Genomic DNA, 24137 nt, shown 5'->3' with positions numbered 1-24137 from the left:
CTTTGCATAAACGAGTAAGTGCCTCCAGCATGACATTCGTTTGTTGAAACATCTCAATGAGTATTCCATCAATTCCTAGAACCTTGCTTTTCAGCAATTCTTTCAGCGCAGCTTGAACTTCTTCCTTCACTACCATTGGTTCTGGATCATATGGTACCTTCTGAAATATTTGAACATCAACCAATTATTTTTGGTACAATGATTCTGTGTATTCCTTTTATCTTCTTTTGATGCTTTCTGCATCATTCAATATTTTGCCCATAGAATCCTTCTATATGGCAACTTGAGGCTTGAGTTGTTCCTTCAGTTCCTTCAGCTTGAGAAATGCTGAGCATATTCTTCCCTTTTGGGGAAGTTAGAAGACCTAACTCCAGGTCTTTGCATATTTCATCCTAATACTTTACTTTTTCTTCTTGAGCTGCCTTTGAAATCTTCTGTTCAGCTCTTTTATCTTGTCATTTGCTTCATCTGTTTTAGCTACTCTCCACTCAAGAGCAAGTTTCAGAGTCCCTTCTGCTATCTATTTTGACCTTTCCTTCTTTTCCTGTCTTTTTAATGACCTTTTGCTTTCTTCATGTATGATGTTCTTGATGTCATCCCACAACTCTTCTAGTTTTCTGTCATTGGTGTCTAGTGCATCAAATCTATTCGTCAGATAGTCTCTAAATTTAGGTAGAATATAATCAAGGTCATATTTGACTCTCATGGACTTGTTTTAATTATCTTAAGAATCAGCTTGTACTTGCATATGAACAATTGATGATATGTTCCACAGTCAGCTTCTGGTCTTGTTCTAACTGATGATATTGAACTTCTCCATTGCCTCTTCCCACAGGTGTTGTCAATCTGATTCGTGTGTATTCCATCTGGTGAGGTCCACAGTATAGCTGCCATTTATGTTGTTAAAAAATGTATTTGTAATAAATAAGTCATTGGTCTTGTAAAATTCTATCAAAAGTCTTGGTGATAGAAATGATGTATTTTTCAACTTTTGATGATTCTACTTTGTTTCCAACTTTGTTTTATAGTCACCAGTAATAACCAATACATCTTGATTGCATGATTGATCAGTTTCAGACTGTAGAAGTTGGTAAAAATCTTCAATTCCTTCATCTTTTGCTTTAGTAGTTGGTACATGAATTTGAATGATAGTAGTATTCACTGGTCATTCATGTAGGAGTATGGATATTACCCTATCACTGACAGCACTGTACTTCAGGGTAGATCTTGAGACACTCTCTTTGATGATAAATATGATGCTATTCCTCTTCAATTTGTCATTAGAGGCATAGTAGATCATAGGATTGTCTGATTCAAAATGACCAATACTCATCCATTTCAGCTCACCAATGCCCAGGATATTGATCTTTATGCATTCCACTTAATTTTTTGACAACTTCCAATTTTCCTAGATTTATACTTCATACATTCCATGTTCCAATTACTAATGGATATTTGCAGCTGTATCTTTTTGAGTTGTGCCCCATTAGCAAATGGAGGTCCCGAAAGCTGTACTCCATCTACATCATTATAGTCAACTCTACTTTAAGGAGGCAATGCTTCACCAGTTGTATTTAGAGTGTCTTCCAACCTGATGGGCTCCTATTTTGGCAATATATCAGGCAGTAATTCAGGGCTACTCATAACTTTTCCAGTAATATATCAGACAGTGTTTTACTGCTACTCACAAGGTTTTCACTGGCCATTGTATCAGAAGTGGGTGCCCCCTTCCTTTTTCAGAATCTGTCTTGCTCTGGAAGCTGTGCTGAAACCTGTGCTGGAATTTGAAATACTAGCCTCAAATCAACACACTAGCCACCACAGTAGGACAAATTGACAGACAAGTGGTGGTCCTTAGCTGTTAGAAAGATGCAAATAAAAACTACAATGAGATACTATCTCATCCCTGCAAAAAATGGCAGTGATCTAAAGAGCAGAGAACAGTAAATGCTGCTGAGGTTGTGAGGATATTCAAATTCTTATACATTGCTCATAGGATTGTAAAATAGTGAAACCAGTATGGAACAGTATGACACTTCCACAAAAAGCTAGAAATAGAGTAACTTATGATTCAGAAATCTTACTTCCAGGTGTAACAATTGTTTACCTAGAGATAAAAGTGCAGTGACATTAATAGAAATATACACATCTGTGTTCATTGTAGCATAATTCACAATAGCAAAAATGGAAACAACCTAGGTGCCCATCAACAGATGAATGGATGAACAAATTATGGTACATACATACAATGGAATATTATACAGCTATAAAGAATAATGAGTCATTTTTTTTTATAAATCTAATTGATATTATGCTGAGTGAAATAATTCAATCACAAAAAGACAAATATTGTATAGTTCCACTTTTATAAAAGTCCAGAATAGATATACATATAGAAAGCAAAGTTCTTTGATGGTTACCAAGGATGTTACAGAAAGGAGTGGGAATCACATTCTAGATAGCAGACACTTGTTAGTTTTGGTTATGGAAAGGTAAAACCAATTATGGGTGAAGTCAGCATAACTTGACCAAAGTAAATAAGACACTAAGAGGTACACAACAAAAGGGACAATTTCGGTAAATTTTATGTGTAAATGTAAACATTTTATGTGTAAAGGCTATTGCACATATTATTTACAAGAAAAATAAAAACAATCAAAAAACATTTGTGTAGTTATACAGCTAGATATGTGTATAGAAAGGCATAGGGAAGTAAATGCATGAGCAGGTAATAGGTGTATCTGTAAGGCAAATGTATATATGTATTTGTATGTGTTGCACATATATCCACATATATAATAAACCATATGGGGGGCAAAGTTATGGAGGCTTCCTAGACATATCCAAACAACTCACAGAATTGGTTTACTGGGTTAAAAGGCCTGAGGCCATAGTCTCAGGGGACAACTTAGTCTACTGGTATAACATAGTTCACAAGGATAATGTTCTATATTCTAGTTTGGTGAGTAGCATCAAGGGTCTTAAAAAGCTTGCTAGTGGCCATCTAAGATATAGCTATTTATCTCTACTCATAAGGAGCTCTGGTAGCATAGTGCCTAAGGCACTTGACTACTCACCAGAAGGCTGGCGGTTCAAACCCACCAGCCACTCCTTGGAAGGAAGGTTGGGCAACCCTACTTCTGTAGTGATACTGCCTTGGAAATCCAAGGAGGGGTCGCTATGAGCAGGGGCCCACTCGATGGCAAAACAACAACATCTCTACTAATGTGGAGCAAAAGAGAATGAAGGAAATTAAAGGCCCAAAGAAGAAACTAATCCATGAGACCAGTAGCCCACAGGAACCATAGCCTCTCCTCACCTGAAACCAGAGGAATTAGATGATCCTGGCTAGCATGACTGAACAGGGACACAATAGAAGTTCTGGATAAAATGGAAGAAAAATGCAGAACAAAAAATCAAATTCTTAAAAAATGGCCAGTCCTAATTAATACACCAACCACCCAAGCCAAAGACAGGGAGAATGAAGATTTTTTACCAACTTCTGCAATTTGAAATTGGCCAAACATGCAGTCAAGATATGTTGATTATTACTGGGGATTGAAATACAAATGTTGGAAACAAAGAAGAATCACCAGTAATTGGAAAATATGACCTGATAGAAATGACCCTGGAGATCTCATGATATAATTTTGTAAGACCATTAATTTATTCATTGCAAATATATTTTTTCAACAACACAAACAATGACTATACATATGAACTTCACCAGACAGAGTACACAGGAATCAGATTTACTGCATCTGTGGCAAGAGGCAATGGAGAAGCTCAATATCTTTGCCAAAGCAAGGCCAGGAGCTGATGGTGGAACAGACCATCAACTGCTCATATGCAAGTTCAAGTTGAAGCTGAAAATAATTATAACAAGTCCTTGAGAGTCAAAATATGACCTTGTTTATATCCCTCCTGAATTTAGAGACCATCTGAAGAATAGATTTGATGCATTGGACACTAGTAACCAAAAACCAGATGAATTGTGGGATGACATCAAGAACATCATCCATGGAGAAAGCAAAAGGTTGTTAAAAGACAGAAAAGGAAGAAAAGTCTGAAAGGATGTCAGAAGAGACTCTGAAAGTTGCTCTTGAATGGAGAGCAGTTAAAGCAATGGAAGAAATGACAAGATAAAAGAGTTGAACAGAAGATTTCAAAGAGTAGTTTGAGAAGACAAGGTCAATTATTATAAAAAACTATGCAAAGACCTGGAGTTAGCAAACCAAAAGGGAAGAACATGCTCAGTACTTCTTAAGCTAAAAGAACTGAAGAAACAATTCAAGCCTCGAGTTGCAATATTGAAAGATTTTATGGGCAAAATATTGAATGATTCAGGAAGCATCAAAAGAAGATAGAATACACAGAGTCACTGTACCAAATAGAATTGGTCAATGTCCATCCTTTAGGAGGTGGCATATGATCAAGAACAGATTGTACTGAAAGAAGCAGCCCAAGCTTCACTGAAGGAATTGGTGAAAAACAAGCCTCCAGGATTTGATGGTATACCTATTGAGATATTTTGACATATGGAAGCAGCACTGGAGGTACTTACTCATCTATGCCAAGAAATTTGCAAGACAGCTACCTGACCAATATGGAAGAGATCCATATTTGTGCCTATTTCAAAGAAAGGTTATCCCACAGAATGTGGAAATTGTCAAACAATATCATTAATATCACATGCAAGCAAAATTTTGTTGAAGATAATTCAAAAACGGTTGCAGCAATATATTTTCAGGGAACATCCAAAAATGCAAGTTGGATTTAGAAGAGGATGTGGAACAAGGGATATCATTGCTCATGTCAGATGGATCTTGGCTGAAAGCAAAGAATACCAGAAAGATGTTTACTTTTGTTTTATTGACTGTGCAAAGGTGTTCGACTGTGTGGATCATAACAAATTATGGATAACATTGAGAAGAATGGGAAATCCGTAGCATGTAATTGTGCTCATGAGTAACCTGTAGTAGACCAGAATGCTGTTGTTCAAACAGAAAAAGGGGATACTGCATGGTTCACAATCAGGAAGGGAATGCATCAGGATTGCATCCTTTCACCATACTTTTCAATCTGTATGCTGAGCAAATAATCCAAGAACCTGGACTATGTGAAGAAAGTGGCACCAAGATTGGAGGAAGAGTCATTAACAACCTGCAGTATGCAGATAACCCAAACTTGCTTGCTGAAAGTGAAGATGATTTGAAGCACTTACTGGTAAAGATTAAAGACTACAGTCTGCAGTATGGATTACATCTCAATATAAAGAAAATCCTCAAAACTAGACTAATAAGCAGCATCACAATAAATGGAGAAAATATTGAAGTTGTCAAAGATTTCATATTACCTGGTTCCACAATCAACACCAATGGAAGCAGCAGTCAAGAAATCAGACAACATATTACACTGGGCAAATCCGCTGCAAAAGACCTCTTTAAAGTGCTGGAGAGCAAAGATGTCTTTTTGAAGACTAAGGTGCACCTAACCCAAGCCATGGTGTTTTCAGTAGCCTTATATGGGAGTTCTGGTAGTGTAGTGCCTAAGGCACCAAACCCACCAGCCACTCCTCGGAAGGAAGTCTGGGCAATCTACTTCCATAGTGATACTGCCTCGGAAACCCAAGGAGGGGTTGCTATGAGTTGAGTCCTACTCGACGACACATAACAACAACAACAACAACAACATATACATATACATGTGAAAACTGGAAAATGAATAAGGAAGACTGAAGAAGAGTTGATGCTTTTGAGTAATGGTGTTGGTGAAGAATACTGAAAATACCATGGACTGCCCTAAGAACTAACAAATCTGTCCTGGAAGAAGTGTAGTTGGCATACTCCTTGGAAGTAAGAATGGCCTGACTTCATCTCACCTACTTTGGTCATATTGTCAGAAGGGACCGTTCCCTGGAGAAGGATGTAATGCTTGGTAAAGTGGAGGGTCAGTGAGAAAGGGGAAGACCCTCAACAAGATGGTTTGATAGAGTGGCTGCAATGATAGGCTCAGGTATAGTAAGGATTGTGAGGCTGGTGCAGGATGGGCAGTATTTCATTCTGTTGTGCATAGGGTTGCTAAGAGTTGGAGCCAGCTTTCCAGCACCTAACAACAACCACACTGGACTAATATTGAGACTAGATGAACCACCAAGACTCTTGCCCTAAAATATCCTTTGAACTTGGAACTGAGACTATTGCTGGAGATTGCTTTTCATCCAAATAATATATTGGGTTATGAAATAAACAGTACCACTGTGAGGAATGTACTCCTTTGAACAACGAACTACATGAGACCAAAAGGTCTACATTCACCCCAAAACAAAGGTGAGAAGGTAAGGTGAGGAAGGGAAGCTAGATCAATAGGAACAGAACAAACAGAATAGAAATATGAAAAGACTGAGGCATTATAAAAATTGCAACCAATGGCATGGAAAAAATTTATATAAAATTTGTGAAAGAGAAGCCTAATTTTCTATGTAAACTTTCACCTAAAACCAAATAAAATATTCTATTATAGTTTTAGTTATATTGAATGTATATTTTATGACATCATCATCGCAATTTTTACATTTTTGCCTTCATTTGAATCTCCTTAAGGCAGACAATAAGCTAGATTTAATTATTGAATTATAGTAGTTCAGAAATCACATGACTAGGAATGCTACTTAAAACAGCTCTTAGAACTAAGAAGCTCTTCGGAATAATATTTCAGAGTAGAGGCTTTAGGTTGGCTAGATCCAAGTATGAACAACAGCACTTCTGCTTTCTTTTTGATCTGGAAAAATCATAGCCTCTCTGTGCTTTAGTTTTCTTGCCTATAAATTGGGAATATTAATAACATTCTCACTGGGTTGCTGTAAGCGTTATATGAAATTATGTATTGAAAGCCCTTCAATTCATGTCTGACACAGGAATTGCTTAACAAATGATGTTGTTGTTGTTGTTGTTATGTGCCGTCGAGTCGGCCCCGACTCATAGTGACCCCTCCTTGGGTTTCCGAGGCAGTATCACTACGGAAGTAGGATTGCCCAACCTTCCCTCCGAGGAGTGGCAGTTATTCCTTTTTTATTTTCCCCCTATTTTTCTTTCGTATTTGCCTTAATCCACTCCTCTTCCCTTCTCCTTTCTCTTTTTGGAAGACTAGGAACACCATGATTTACTGAATTTCTTGATTCATCATCTGGGTACAAAAACAATTCTCTAAAGATGTTCCTATACTCTTTTTTTTTTAATGCATTTTATTGAAATATAATTTATGTACAGTGAAATACACAAAACTACAGTGACAGGGGTAAATGCATTTTTTTTTTTTTTTTTTGCAGCGATCCCTCTTTTCCCCTCCCATCCCTGGCAACCAACAAAGAAAGTTTCCCTCCATATATAAACCTTTCCTTGACCCTCCACAACAACGAACTAATACTGTATTTGTCCTTCTGTGATTGACTTATGTCACTCATCATAATGTCCTCCAAGTTCACCCATATTATGCAGTGTTTTGCAGACTCTACATTATTCTTTAGTGCTGCATAGCATTCCATTATGTGTATGTACCATAGTTTGGTCATCCACTCTTCCACTATAAATCTTAGAGATAAGTCCCTTGCCAGATATGTAATTATCAGCAAATATGAATTTGTTGCTGTCATTTTTGTCATGTGCTTTTTCGTGGTGTCGATTTCTTTGTTCCATATAATTTTCTATGCTGAGCTTCTTTTGTTTATGAATCATGTTATCACTTCCTTTGTTGCTATTGTTTTAGTATTTGCTAAATATTTGTGCTGGTCCTCTTTTTTATTTTGATGTGAAGGTTTATCATTTTTCTTTGAGATTACCCTGTGATTTATAGTTTTCTTCCTAAGTTTAGAACAGTTCTGTCTTGTAGTTGTCTTGACATCCCTACCATCTAGAAGTTCTGTAACGACATATTTTTTTCTCTTTTTGGTATGTAGTTGTTCTCATTTGTCAATTGATGTCTCTGCTTCCCTGTTTACAATCTTGTAGGCTTATTTACTTTGGATACTTCCATAGCTAGGTTGGTTTCTGGGTTATATCATCATGTGTGTTAATGGTCAGTTGTTGTTGGCTGTTGTTGCTTCTCTGTCCAAAGGGCTCCCTTTAGCATCTCTTGTAAGGTTGGTCCAGTTTTAACAAAGTCCCTTAATTTCTGCTTATCTGGAAATGTCCTAATTTCACCACCATATTTGAGGGACAGTTTTGCTGGGTACATAATTCTGGGTTGGAAATTTTTCTCTTTCAGTGTTTTATATATACCATCCTATTGTCTTCTCACCTGCATGGTTTCTCTCAGGACATCTGAGCTTAGTCTTATTGGTTACCCCTTATAGGTAACTTTTTGTTTTTCCTGTGCTGCTCTCTTGATTCTTTCTTTGTCTTTGGTTTTGGTTAAGTTTGATGATGATATGTCTGGGTGATTTTCTTTTGGGGTCTATCCTGTTTGGGGTTTCATTGGACTTCCTGAATAGATATATTCTCATCTTTCATCATACCAGGAAAATTCTCTTCCAACAAATCTTTGACAATTTTCTCGGTGGTTTTATTTTCCTCTTCCTGTTCTGAAATTCTGATGACATGTAGGTTATTCCTTTTGATGGTATCCTCCACAGGAACCTTAGGCTTTCTTCATTTTGTTTTGATTTTTTTTCTGATTGATCCCTTTCCAAAGGAGTGTTCAGGTATTTGCCTTCAATCTCCCTAAATCTGTCTTCCATTTATTCAATTCTGCTTCTTTGCCCATTCAATGTCTTATCTATTTCTGAAAATTTAGTGTTAATTTTCTGTATTTCTGTGTGTAGATTTTGTATCATTTCTAATTTTTCATTTATTTTGTCATTTTGTTCTTGTATTGTCTTTCAATTTTGTTCTAGGGTTTTCTCTGTGTTTTCCTTAATCTGCCTTTCAATTCATTGAAGATACCTAAATATAATTCTTTTGAATTCCTTATCAGGGAGTTCCAATGCTGCGTCTTCCTCCGGGGTATGTTTTGGGTCTGTATCTTGGTCCCTTGTTTCTCCTGCTTTATCTTGCTTCTTTGTGAGGCATTGTGATTTTTTGTGTCAAAATGGCTGCACCCTCTGGACAGCAGAAAGTCAACAGCTCAGGATGTTTCCCTCCTTGCTTTTTCCCTTCCAAGCCATAGGCCACCAGCGCAGTTGTCCCTGCAGCCCTTGGTGACCAAGGTTGATCTTTAGATCAATTCTTAGGTCCCAACACCACTTGGAAATATTCAGGCTGTTGGTTCCATCAGAGTAGCTGACAGTCCATAGCTCCGACCATCTCTGTACTCACTGTTTTCATTCAGGTTTTTCCACTAATTGGTGTCTAATCCACTTCTGTATAGTTCCTTTCAATGCTCAGGGCTCCAGGAATATCTTCTGTATCTCTGTCAGATGGCTTTTCTTTTCTTTGTTGAAGAGGGTCTATGTTGCTTGTCTGCCTATTTCTCCAACTTACTGGAAGTCTCTCCTATACTCTTTTGGTAAACATATTTTATAAGGCCCATTCCCCAGAGAAATAACTTTTTTTTCTCTTCTCTTACTTTCCTTTCTTATGTAGTCTTCTTTCTACCAAAGTGCCTCTAATCAGATGAATTTTCAAAAAGATGTGTATAGCTGATGCCTCCACCTACATTTCCCACCCTTGAGTGACTAATTTGATAGTGGTTAGAATGATTCTAGAGGTGTTGCTTCAAAATCCATAGTTAGATGTTAGTTCAAGTTATTTTTTTGTTTTTTATCAGTTATCAGACTTAATTAAAGTAGTTTAGCTACCCCCTACACAGAACTTTGTGAGAGCATTTGAGTCATTTAATACTAACACTGAATCATCAAACAGGTTCAATATAGACTAGAACAAATATAAATTCTGATTCAGATATGATTCTTGACCTTAATTAAATCTGGTTTCTTGAGTAAGAAGCTTTGTTTTTCAGAACATGACATTTGAATTGTTTGTGATGCCTCAAATGTTTTCTGTTATTTGGAAGACAATAAGGAATAATCTTCCAATGGAAAGTGAACAACCAATTCTTTACTGTTAACTCATAGATAAGTCACTACTGTAAATATCCTGCATCACTTATTATATTTGTCAAGTTCTGTCTGATATACTTATTTTGGGGGAACAACATGAAGTTTAAGAGCAAAAGTCCTGTTCAGCTTTATTCTAGATTTTATGTGAATAATCTGTCTTAAATACATTATGTTCTTCCCTCTTTTTTTTCTTTTATTAAAAATGAATGACATGATATTTCCTTCTAGAAAGTCTATCATTCGTATTGGTTCACCTATGTGATGCCTCACATTGTGAGTTGGGTATTATTCTTTTAATTAGTGAATAAATCAATCTTACTATTTTTTCCCCTTTTATCACATGAATGTTGTTGTTATTGTTGTTATGTGCCGTCGAGTCAGATCCAACTCATAGTGACCCCTCCTTGGGTTGCCGAGGCAGTATCACTATGGAAGTAGATTGCCCAACCTTCCTTCCAAGGAGTGGCTGGTAGGTTTGAACCTCCAGACTTCTGGTTAGCAGTCAAGTGCCTTAGGCACTATACTACCAGAGCTCCCATATGAATACTCAAATGCAAATCTGAGAAGTCTATGAACTTGAATATTTCCATTTCTCACAATTTCTCTTCAAATCTTTCAAGAAACTAGACAACTTTGCAGTGTATACCTGCTGGGACTCTGTGTATAGAAATTCTTGGGTTAGATTCAGAAGCAGGGATCACATGGTTTACCAACCCCTGCTCCAGAGAGGTTGAACAAAGGGATGACTTAAATAAGAATTAAGAGAAAAAGAGTGTTGTTGTACTTAAGGATCTCCCTCCCAAATTAGCATTTTCCACCAAAAATCCCTATTTCTTGGGGGCTTTTTAAACATATAGTATATATTCCATTGATCATGACTAGCAGGACAACTGACTAGTATTATTTAGCTCTATTATTCAACTTTTTACTTTTGTTCTTTGATTCAACATATATTTATTGTCTTTCCTGTCCCTGTCCCTGTCCCTGAGGAGTTACTAATGTGAACATGGTAAAAAAGACAAATGCAAGCATATATTCCAGATAGTAAATAATTAAACAGAAAAATAAGGAAAATACTTTTTTGTAAAAATTAGAATACAGCTGGCCAAGGAACTGGTAGGTATTAAATCAAACTTACAAAATTACTTTTTTGATACATTAGAATGCTTATAGAATTTGTAATTATCCTTGGATGATTATGAGGGTTTAATAAAATAATGAAAAATTATATCATTAAATTCTCTTTATGGGAACTTTGGTCAAAGGCTGATCTTTTTCCTCAAAAAAAAAAAAAAAAAAAAAGGAAAAATCAATGCAAAATAATTAATTTATCTCTGATTCTTTTTTGCACAAAGTCTGCATTTTACAATGGGCCAGGCCCAGTAAAAGCACCATTAATTCAAACAAATTAAAGTCAAGTTTTGCCTCAATTTATGGTATGTCAAAATACAGGCTTTCTAAAATAATTTAATTGAGGTTCCCTTAAGTGTAGTAAAATTGACACCAGGCTAATCACTTGTTGCAAATTGGTTAATTTATCATCAAAATTTCACTATATTTTTTTCTTAGCAGATGCTAACATCAACAACAATAATAGTGACTGATATTTTGAGTTCTTTCTTTGAAAATAAATTTGACTCTCCCATTTAGACCTTACCATAGCCCTATGTGGTGGTGATGGTTGTTGTTAGGTGCTGTTGAGTCAGCTCTGACTCTTAGTGACCATATGTACAACAGAACAAAATATTGTCCAGTCCTGTGCCAGCTTCACAATCCTTGCTATACCTGAGCCCATCATTGCAGCCACTGTGTCAGTCTATCTCATTGAGGGCCTTCCCCCTTTACCATCCATGATATCCTTCTCCATGGAATAGTTATTACATATCCATTTTGCAGAGAAGGAAATGGAACCTCAGAAGCCACAGAATTAGGGAAAATGGTACCCAAGTCTGCCTTAAGTCAAAGACTTTGCCATTAACACTTGCCTGTATGTTGTTGTACATTCTGTCCAGTCAGACCCAACTCATAGCGACCCCTCCTTGGGTTTCCGAGGCAGTATCACTACGGAAGTAGATTGCCCATCTTCCTTCCGAGGAGTGACTGGTGGGTTTGAACCACCAGCCTAGGAGCTGATAATAATTTGTGTTCTTTGAATATTTAATCCATTAGTATTTATACTCTGAATATGAATATAAATTATTTCTCTATGCTCAAAACCAAAAGGTTTTCAGTCCAAATATTGAATGAATAATTTCATTTTTTATCATATTAACTTGTAAAATGATAATGTTTTGCTGTATTTTCAAGGCTTTGAATCACATGTTTAAATGTAAATTAACTCATAATTTGTCATAGATACCAGCCACTCCTTGGAAGGAAGGTTGGGCAATTCTACTTCCGTAGTGATCCTGCCTCAGAAACCCAAGGAGGGGTCTCTATGAGTTGGGGCCGACTCGATGGCAAACCACAACAACAACATAGTAATAAGAATAATTATTTCTCTTGCACTGATTTTTAAACAGCGTTTCTTTCCTCCTATGTAAAGGATTACATTTTCTGTTTCAATTTCTATTCATTCTATATTTATTCTCTATCATCTTTAGAGGGGAACATCAGTTTTTCTGTGTATTACATTTGCCTTTGTAAATATTTATTCTATTTCATGAACTGCTACCAGTATAAATTCTTTTCATCCATATAATTCAAAACCACAATATGTGTTCTTAATAAAGAAAAACTACTGCAGAAAATTGGACAAATATTTGGACCTATTACTAATTCATGAAAAACCTTTAGTTTGAATCACATTCTATTTGTGACAATTTATTTAATAAACTTTCTGCATTTGACATGTTATTTTTAAGTGATAGGGAAATAGCAGAGACAGGCTTGTAGAATAGTATGTAGTTAGTATACAGTTGTTGTTGTTGTTATGTGCTGTCAATTCAGCCCGGACTCATAGCCACCCCTCCCTGGGTTTTCAAGGCGGTATCACTACTGAAGTAGATTGCCCCATTTTCCCTCCGAGGAGTGGCTGGTGGGTTTGAATCACCAGCCTTCTGGTTAGCAGTCAAGTGCCTTAGGTACTATGCTACCAGAGCTCCTATCTGATTTTCATGAGATTTGTTGTTGTTGGGTGCTGACAAGTTGGTTCTAACTCATAGTGACCCTAGGTACAACAGAACGAAGTACTGCGGGTCCTGTGCCATCTTCACAATCATTGCTATATCTGAGCCCATTGTTTCATCCCCTGCATCAAGTCATCTTGTTGTGTCCTCTTTTTCACTGACTCTTTACTTTACCAAGCATGATAATCCTTCTTTAGGGACTTATCCGTAACCCCTGCCCCCGCAAAAAAACAAACAAACAAACAAACAAAATCAACCACCAAACTCACAGCTATTGATTCAGATCTGAGTCATAGCGACCCCACCTTGGGTTTCTGAGGCGGTATCTCTACAGAAGTAGATTGTCCAGTCTTCCTTCTGAGGAGTTGCTGGTGGGTATGAATTGCCAGCCTTCTGGTTAGCAGTCAAATGCCTTAGGTACTATGCCACCAGAGCTCCTTAGGGACACAGAAATGTCACTACAGTGGAAGCATATTTCTTCCAAATTACCACAATATATTGAATAATGTGTCAAATTTTATTAAGAATATTTCCCACTATACATATATTCAAATAAAGGTCATTTTCACCAATTTAGCCAGCTCTCTCATTTCTTATTTATTTATTTGCTATGCTTAGGAATGTTATACCTGGAGTGTTTTAGGGGTGATGTATACTAATGCAGTCTAAAATTAGGTGAGAGGTGACTTAAGCCCAACTCAGTCCAGATATGCCTCCATAGGACATTAATGGGTTATAAGAAGAGTTGTTGTTAATTTAAGCAATGAATTTCACTCTTCTGATCATTCTAATTTCTTTTTTCACCATTTAGAAATATTTCTGGAGTATGTATGTGTGAAAGGGACAAGGGAGGAATGGTAGTTGGCTGGAAGTTGTCTGGGCTCAGATGAGTACTGCTAAATGAGAAGGAAGAGCAAGAGATTGAGTAAGACTTCCCTTGTGACATATACCCTTCTCATCACCATTATAAACCTCCTCATCATCACCATTATAAACCTCCTCATCAGATAATTATCAGTTGCCGTAATTAAAACAAACTTCCCTTTGTCTTGACCTTTGATTTCCCTATTTACATATACAAACTATGGCTGTCACTAGTTTTCTATGTCCACTCATTCTGTCTACCAATTATGCTTATAGTTAGTTGTAATCATCACCCCAAGTTTAAAGAGCTAAAGCTAAACTTTTTAAATACCTCCAAATATACCTTTTATATTTAGTTCTTTTTAGGGTTTCATTATAAACTTAGAAAATGGCTTTTTTTTTAAATAAGATAGTGATATGGAGCAAGATCTACAGATAGTAAGAATAAATGTAAAACAAAGATGGTAAGATGGTGTCTAATGTTCTCGCCATGGGATTCATTCTTCTGAGAGTGGTGCCTGTGTACACATGACATGAATACCTTCTAGGTTAAGGTTAAGGCAGTGTCTTACCGTTTTATGAGTTTAAATCTCCTCAATGCCAAGCTCAGTGCTCAGTGATTATTACGAGCCAAGTTAATGTTTTGAGTGTTGTCCTTCTGCCTACCTGTACATCAGTATTATCTGGGAGAAATAACATAATTACATAACGAATACATTATTGCTTATTAGAGTTTTTTGAACCTTGAGGGAAGAGGATTCAGGACAGTTAGAGTCAATAGAGAAAGGATGGAAGCAAAGCCAACCTGATGCTAGATTTGTTTGGGAGAGATGTGACTGCTGAAAGGGATAAGAGCATGACAAAAGTGAAAGTTATGTAGCACAGAAGGAAAAAAGCAACCATTTAACACTTTTTATATGCTACAACTTGATTTTTTCCCAATCCCTTAAATTGGTGTCTGCTAGAGTGATGAAGCCAAAAGAATGGTTGTCAAGAATAGGGAAAAGCTGCAGAGATTATAAAGAAAAGCAACTCCAGACAACAATTAAGAAGCTCATTTTATCTATTTTATGTTTCTGGCATCAATCTTTGGGAAAGAAAAATGTGTTTCTCTAAAGCTGGTTTGGCACAAATGGTAGCCTTGGGTTACAATTTACTTTGCAGTGTTCTTCAAATCCTATTTCTTTCCTTGTCTTTCACTCTTTACTTCTCACATAACCTATTTCTTTAACAGAATTCATTTGAAAAAATAAATTTTGGCTTTCATAATTCTTTTTCACTAATCTGTTAATTTAAAAAAAAATAATTATTATATGATACCTACCCCCTCTTTCCCTTTTGCTCTCTCTCTCCCTCTCTGTCTCACACACACGTGTTCACACATCTTTTTCACTTTTCATACTTCAAATTATGTCAAGAGCCAGAGAACATAGTTTATGGTGTTTTGTTGCACTTAAGAGCCATTCTTACACTGATCTCAAATATCGTTCTTCATGGTCAGCATTAACATGGAGAGACACAGATGACCAAAAACTTTACTGTTGTTCAAATCCAGTTTCAAGTTTATTTTCAGGCATTTCAAATTGTTTTTCCACTTTATATCAAATGACTGTTTGCAAGTGTTCTAATGTAGCTTCTCTTCCTATCTGCTGCTGTAACCTCAGTTCTCTAAACATCAAATTTCCTCATTTTTTGGAAAGTAATTGATACAATGCTGATAATATAATTATAGATGCCACATTTAATAAACAGTCTTTGTTCATAGCACAAGGAAGCTTTTATATGACTGGCTTGTTAGTTGAAAGAACCTGGCTATTTTAGAGATAATACACACAAACCATTATTCTTCCTCTTTGGAATAGATCCACCATTACCTTTTAAGTATCCACTCAATTCTGGGGGTTCAATTAATTTTACCCTTTCTATGGGAATAGTTTCTCATAATGATGAAATTAAGTCTATTATTTAAGATGGAATAAAAGTATGCTGGAGGAGGCATCTAAAGCATCTGGGTGTTATGTCATTATTCCCAATAAAGCAGATGATTGGGACTTACCAAGATTGGATGTAAAGATTTTTACATTTTCCCCTAATTTATTTAATATATTTGCTTTAGCAAATAAAACATAAATATATTTTAAAATTAGGTATCTTGTCTTTTTTACCTAAATAACTTTGTATTATTTAGCACATTATATTGATTAAATATTAGTAGTAAAGTTGTGCAAATACTTTATTTTAATGATATAATCTCTTTTTTCTATAATTATTGAGATAAAACATTAATCAAATTTTACTCCAGTCAATATTTCAAATTAGTTTGTCCTATTTCACAGAAGCTATTAATTTAACTTAGAGAATTCATAGAGAATTATCTCATTATTACAATAAGCAAATATATATTAAAAAAACTGTAAGATTTTAGAAGAAATCATTTTTATTACCAATATTACATTGTTGTTGTTGTTGTTGTTGTTGTTATGTGCCGTCGAGTCGGCCCCGACTCATAGCGACCCCTCCTTGGGTTTCCGAGGCAGTATCACTACGGAAGTAGGATTGCCCAACCTTCCTTCCGGGGAGTGGCTGGTGGGTTTGAACCGCCAGCCGTCTGGTTAGCAGGCAAGTGTCTTAGCCACAACCAAACTCTAGGTAAAGTGGGAAAACACTGCAATGACATTCTGAAGAGTTATTTTCTTCAGCAGAGAATAGCCATAAACCTAGTGCAAACTAACCTAGCCCACAGTTATTAGAGATGGGAGCACTTAGCCAAGACATCTTTCTTCCATAAAGCAACCAGTAATGGCAGCAAGCAGTGACAGTCTCTGTGAAGGATCTCATGAGTCAAAAAGCCAAAACCAATGTGAGACAGTATGAGAAAGACTGTAAGTGCCTCATCATTATGTTTGGTGATTCATACTCCTAAATACTTGGTGATACCATAAGACCCAACTAAGTTTTAGTTTTAGTTATTATTCATCTTCCAGAGAGTAAAAACAATATTGTTGCATCTATAAGCCTTGAGAACATTTGCAATTTCAAAAAGAACAAATCTATTAGGAATACAATTTTGCTATATGTAACCAAGTGTACTTATAATTATGTATTTGTGTGTTGAGCACTCCTGATGAAGTTGACAGTTGAGCTGAGGTGGGAGTGTAACCTCCCATCTAACTGCAGAAATTCTTGATAAAACATAACTATCAAAATGGATGTAACAGACATAAAAAAAAAAGAGAGAGAAATTTCTTGGTTCCAGAAAGGAAATGCTAATTGCTACTAGTCATCTCGGACTCAGAACGACCTTATGTATAACAGAACGATATGTTTCCAGTCCCATCCTCACACTCATTGGAACTTTTGTGTCTGTTGTTAAAGCTACTATGTCAATTCATCTCCTGAGGATTACACTCTTTTTGGCTGACCCTCTACTTTCTCAATGATGTCTTCTTTTAGAGACTGGTTTTTCCTGATAATGGATCCAAAGCAAGTAAGACAAAGTCTCACATCCTCATTTCTAAGGAATATTCTCGCTGTATTTCCTCTGAGACTGATTTTTTTGTTCTTCTGGTAGTCTATAGTACATTTACTATTCTTCACCAACACAACAATTTGAATGTGTCAGTTCTTTGGTTTTCCTTTCACATTTTTCAGCTTTCATTCACATATGAGGTGATTGAAAATACCATGAAGGCACTCCAAACCAGCATGTTAAGAGGAAGCTAAAGCCCTGGGAGCTCTGGTAGCATAGTGGCTAAGGCACTTGACTGCTAACCAGAAGGCTGGCCATTCAAACCCACCAGCCACTCCTCGGAAGGAAGATGGGGCAATCTACTTCCATAGTGATACTGACTTGGAAACCCAAGGAGGGGTCACTATGAATTGGGTCTGACTTGATGGCACATAACAACAACAACAAGAAAGCTCTGGTGGAATAGAGGTTTCTCAGAACTTAGGTTCTAAGGAGCGAACCACTAGAGTTTTAACTTTTTCTCCATGACAACAATAAGAGTTGTAAGGGACTCCTTTACATAAAGCTGGAACCTGGAAGGCCATATTGATCATAAAATAAAGAACAGAAAATAAAAGGTAAAGCTTTTGACCATCCCACCCTATACTCTTAGGTAGAAAAAAAAGAGTCACCCATAAAAAAATGGGAATCTGAGCTTTCAGAACTTGAAGATGTGAGGATCTGCATCCTTGAGATCTGGTAATAGTAGGGTGAGAAAACAAAATGAAAACTGGTCTGGAACAACTGAAACTCTGAGGGCCCCACAGAGGCCAATTTGAAATACTTTATAGGCATGATTTTGTAATTGGGAGCTTTCAAAACACCTGTAGAAATCAACATCATTATTACCCCAACTGAAGATGAGTTCAGAATTAAAAACCAAAAACCATGAAATGAGTAAAGCACACTATAGTGGGGAGACATGAGGGATAGTCAATAGATATAATCAATAGAAAATTTTGCCATGGAGTATTATAGAAAAATCTGAAAAGAAATGTAAAATAAGTGTATTTTAAATGTTAAAGGAGTTATAGATATCATAAGACTAGATCTGAGAAAGAACCAAATAGGATTTCTAGAGTTGAAAAATAAATTCATGAAAATTTAAAATTCAACTGCCATGTTAAATATATTGGCATACATTTGAAAAGAAAGTTATCTGTCAGAATTACAAATGGAAGCCATCTGGAATGCAGCACAAAGAGAAAATATGAAAGAGAGTTTAAAGGAATGGGGGATGGATTGAGTAGGCCCAACATATGTTTAATGGAAGTTCTATTAGAAGAGATTTTATATAATGGGAGAAAGGCAATACTTGAAGAGATATTCCTGAGCATTTTCCAGACTTGAAGAAGAATATATGCACTCAGCATGAAGGAACACACCCAAAGGATAAATAAAAAGAAATTCACCCCAAGACACATCATAACGAAATTAGCAAATGTCAATAAACTCTTAAATAATAACCAAATGTGAAGGTACATGATCCACCAAATATATGACATTTAGACTGATAACAGTAACAGCAGCCAAAACCAGTAGGGTAATGTCTTCTAAACGTTGGTATATAAATACTATTACCCTTGAATTCTATGTCCAATTGAATTCTCATTTAAGAATGAACACAGATAAAAATATTTTCAGAGTCTGAAAAAACTACCAAAGCATGCACTTTGGTAAGAAGAAATTCAAGTCCAAATGAATGGATTAAAATGTAATAGCTAAAGATGAAGAAACAAATATTAACCCGCTCTATTGTATAATTTAAAAAACCAAATCATTTCCATTTCCAAAACATGAAAATTTTGTTTTTCCTTCTAAATAAAGACACTTAAAGGAAAAATCTATTATTGTTATGAAGTTATTATAAGTAAATGTAAATATTGAGCAATGCCGATATTTTTAAGTAAAATATGAAGTATATGAAGAATAAAATATGACACCATGAAGAATTGTTCATATTATGTGAGAGGCGTGATACAAAAAAATCACTTTAACTTTTATATGAACTGAGAACAAATGTATAGAGAATAAATTGTAATTGTAATAATTCAAAGATGATTGCAGCAGTACATTGACAGGAAACTGCCAGAAATTCAAGCCAGATATAGAATAGGACATGTAATGGGATATCATTGCTGTTGTCAGATGGATCTTGGCTGAAAGCAGAGAATAACATGTTTACCTGTGTTTTATTGACTGTGCAAAGGCATTTAATCGTGTGGATCATACAAAATTATGAGTAAAATTGTGAAGAATGGGAATTCCAGAACATTTAATTGTTCAAATGAAGAACGTGTACATAGACCAAGAAGCAGTCATTAGAACAGAACAAGGGGATATTGCATAGTGTGAAATCAGGAAAAGTGTACTTCAGAGTTGTATTTTTTCACAATCTGTATGCTGAACAAATAATCTGAGAAGCTGGACTATGTGAAAAAGAACTCAGCATCAAGATTGGAGGAAGACTCATTAAAAATTTGCAGATGACACTCCTTGCTTGCTGAAAGAGAAGGGAACTTGAAGTACTGATGAAGATCAAAGATAACACCTTCAGCATAGGTTACAGTTCAACATAAAGAAAACAATAATTCTCACAATTGGACCAATAAGCAACATCATGATAAACAGGAAGATTGAGTTGTCAGGGATTTCATTTTACTTGGATCCACAATCAGCCCTATGGAAGCAGCAGTCAAGAAATCAGACAACATATTACAATGGGCAGATCTTCTACAAAAGTTATCTTTAAAGTGTTTAAAAGAAAAGACATCATCTTGAGGAGTAAGGTGCTCCTGACTCAAACCATGGTATTTTCAGTTGCCTCCTATGCATATGAAAGCTGGACAATGAATAAAGAAGACTAAAGAAGAACTTATGCCTTCAAATTATGGTGTTGATGAAGATATTAAATATACCATGGATTGCTAGAAGAATGAACAAATTTGTCTTGGAAGAACTACACCCAGAATGCTCCTTAGAGGTATGAATGGCAAGATTTCATTTGATGTACTTTAGAGAAGGTACTAGTCCCTGGAGAAGGACATCATGCTTGGCAGAGGGTCAGTGAAATAGAGGAAGACCCTCAGTGAGATGGATTGGCACACTGTCTACAACCGTGGGCTGAAACATAGCAATCATTGTGAGGATGATGCAGGACTGGGCAATGTTTCATTCTGTTGTACATGGGGTCACTATGAGGCAGAACCAACCAGTTTGCAGCTAACAATAGGAAATAATTGTAAAGCAATGTACCAAAATGTTAAAAGTCACTTTTTGTTGTTGGTATAGTGATAGTTTAACATTTATTTTGTACTTTTCCTATTTTTTGAAATCCCTACATGAAATTTCTTTAATAATAAAAAAAAAATTCAGAACACTTATTAATGTACCTGCTGCCATTGATTTGATTCCACCTCATATTTGTAAATGATTACAGAAGCAGACTGCCATGTCTTTCTCCCACAGAGTGCCTGGTGGATTCAAATCACCAACCTTTCTGTTAGTGACCAAGCACTTGAACCACTGTGTTCTCAGGGCTCCTTACTTAAAAGCATAGATACATGATTTTGCTACAGTGTGAATTTCATTTAATGAACAGCATGTTTGTATTTTGCAGGCAAATCTTTCCTCACCATCCTCTACAATATCTGAGAATCAACTGGTATGTATCCTCTTTCTAAGTCATAGAACTACTTCAGAAAATTATGATCTCAAAACTGCATTATCTGAGAAAAAGTGACCTAAGAATATATTTACCACATATAAATTTATTTGCCTACTTGTCTAAAAAGTTCACTGGTGTTTTGTTAGAGCTCCATGATGGTTGTTGTGCCAGTTACGAATGTACATAAAATCCAGATTCTTCTTGCCAATAACTCATATCCTAGCAATGCCAGCAGAAGAGAATGGGTGGGAAGAACAGAAAGATTCTGAAGGAGAAGAGATCACTTTCTGATGGGAGAAGTCAGAAAAAGTTTCAAGGAGAAGGTTACATCTGATAACGTAGGGTATGTTCTAGACTTGAGGAAAATGGGAAATGAGGTATTTCAGACAAGATAATTAGCAAGTGAATGGTCTAGACCAGTGCTGAGCAATAGAAATATAATGAGAGCCACAAATATGAGCCATATATGTCATTTCAGACTTTCTAGTAGCCATGTTAAAAAAGTAAAAATAATCTTTAATCAAAATTTTCAGTAATAGTGGCTGGGCACCATTTAGTTCTGGCTTCATGGCAAAGGAGCCAATTGTTCATGGGGGCAAAAAAACAATCCATTTCCTCTTCCTATTTCTGACACTCCTTCTTCTTCTGTTGCTCCAGGTGAATAGAGATCAATTGTGGTTCCTTGAATAAGCAGCTTGCAAGCTTTTAAGACCCCAGGCACTACCCAAATGAACTAGGAGGTAGAACAGAAGCACTGAAAGCATTATTAGGTCAATTAACTGGAATGTCTCACAAAACCATGAAAAGGGAGAAAATACAGAACAGTATTTCAAATATTCACAAAATCTAGACTTTATGGAGCTGTGGAGGCTAGATGATTTCCTGGAACTTTTGCTCTGAGATAATATTTAAAATCTAAACCAAAAATATCCCTGAAATATTAAAAAACATAAGTTAAGCTTAGCTGAACTAGTAAAGACTGTCTGCCTGAGCATTGTGCTCTTCTAAGATCCGTCTATGTGGGATCAGGCTCACAACAGTAAGTCAGAAGGTTAGATAGAAACTTAGGAACAGTGAGCTTATTTATGTTAATGGTGCAGGAATAACTTGGAAAAGAAGGTTGAGAATGGTTGTACAACTTGAAGAATGTAATCAGTGTCACTGAATTGTACATGTAGAAATTGTTGAATTGGTGGATGTTTTACTCAACAGCAACAACAAAAGCAAAATCTTTGATTTTTTCGACAAAAATCTTGTCATTATCATGCCAAAATAACAATAGAAAATGACAGCAACATTTTTGTTGGTAATCTGAAAATTCATAAGAAGTTTAAGCTGACTCTTGAAAGAGATGAATTTAATCAACCCAGTTGTCTTTATTGATCTTTATATATTAGTGTATATATGGGATGTGTTTATGGGTGTTGGTGGGTCTGTATGTGTAATTTTAGTGTTAATTGGTTTAGAATAGTGAGAGGCAGTATAGTATAATTGAAATAATCCTGGAATGGGGCTTAGAAGACTCACTTTATTATGCTTCTTGCTCTGACCCTACTGGGCTGACTTGGGTTAAGTCACAGTGAGTCCAGGATTCTGGGCTTCAATTTCTTAATTGAACAATGAGAGCATTCTATTACATGCTTCCAAGATCCCCTCCAGTGCTGGGAGTCTATGATTACTAACACAGTGAAGTGAAGGAGTTGCTATGGAAACAAGGACTGCAATACCATAATGAAGTTGAACGGTTTTCCACTTTAGATATGGAAACATTACAATGATATGCTTATTTCATGAGAATAATGTTTTGAACACTCTCACATAGAATTCCACAGAACATAGTATGTAAAAAACAGATTTTAGAAATTGGATGATTAAAATAAGTTTATTGCTCTCTCTCTATATATATATACATATATAAAGGTCAGTTCTTGGCTTAATATTTATAGGAATTGTTTTAAAAAGGCAAGTATGAATATGTACAGAGAGATTTCAAACACGGAACTAGTTTAGCTTAACAAGTAAAGAATGTCTGGGCATTGTGCCCACTCAAGGATGCAAAAAGAGAAAAAAAAGGAAATATGATTGTCACTTGTTCTTAACTTAAAATTTTCCACTGTTTACTCCAGAATCCAAATAATTTAGTGTTGAGCATGTGAAGATATTTTTTGAGCTTTTATGAAACTAGTTAATCAACCTTTGCCTCAGTTTCTTCTGTAAAACAGCATCACAGTATATCGGAACTGGAAAGGAATTTAGTACTTAGTTATTTAGTAAAGATAACTAATTAAGAATATAATAAATCTTTTCTTGTCTAATAAAACAATTCCATTTTGTATTCTGTAGAGAAAAAAAAAACATAAACACAGCTTTGACTGACTTTTGATCATTTCTTTGCATTTACTTAGAACGTCTCTAAAGAGTGCAAGATATTTCTTAACCAAGTTTTAAATTAAGTTTTAATCCCCAAACTCCCTTGAGGTATAGGTAGGTTTGTGAAGGGATTATTACCCAGCAAGCTCACCACATACAAAAGATGAACATCTCTTGGATTGATATATTTATTTAATTCAGTCACTTTGATTTCCGTATCATGACATTAACCCTGTATTCACACTATCCAAGAATGGAATAATCGAGGTGGAAATAATTGGAAGCATGTGATGTTATATGGCATTTTCTTCTTTAAAGGTTTAGAATATTTCTGCCCTTGTTATGTTATATAATTTATCAATGAAATTATAGATAATTTTTGCAGCTTTTTAAATGATTTTCTATAATATTTACCATCATGAATTCTCTTCAGAATTAATTTCTGAATAATTTTAATAAATAAGAATGCCTTTGAAAAAAGCATATATATATATATGTTGTTGTTGTTGTTGTTATGTGCCGTCGAGTCGGCCCCGACTCATAGCG

The 24137-nt window shown here is 35.8% G+C and overlaps 1 protein-coding gene across 1 annotated transcript in view; it reads left to right on the top strand.

Annotated features, from left to right (window-relative positions):
* The window catches only part of LOC103201037 (muscular LMNA interacting protein), a 176203-nt gene that overhangs the window by 112939 nt on the left and 39127 nt on the right, over positions 1-24137 (top strand). The window contains exon 10 of the mRNA XM_007945627.2: positions 21174-21218. Within this exon, the coding sequence (XP_007943818.2) occupies positions 21174-21218 (45 nt within the window). The remainder of the gene's footprint in view (positions 1-21173; positions 21219-24137) is intronic.

Source organism: Orycteropus afer, unplaced genomic scaffold, assembly GCF_000298275.1.
Source record: "Orycteropus afer afer isolate SDZICR_OR568_19922 unplaced genomic scaffold, OryAfe1.0 scaffold00140, whole genome shotgun sequence".
NCBI classification, from domain to species: Eukaryota; Metazoa; Chordata; class Mammalia; order Tubulidentata; family Orycteropodidae; genus Orycteropus; species Orycteropus afer.
The sequence above is the reverse complement of the archived record's forward strand: the minus strand, read 5'-3'. Positions and strand labels throughout refer to the sequence as shown.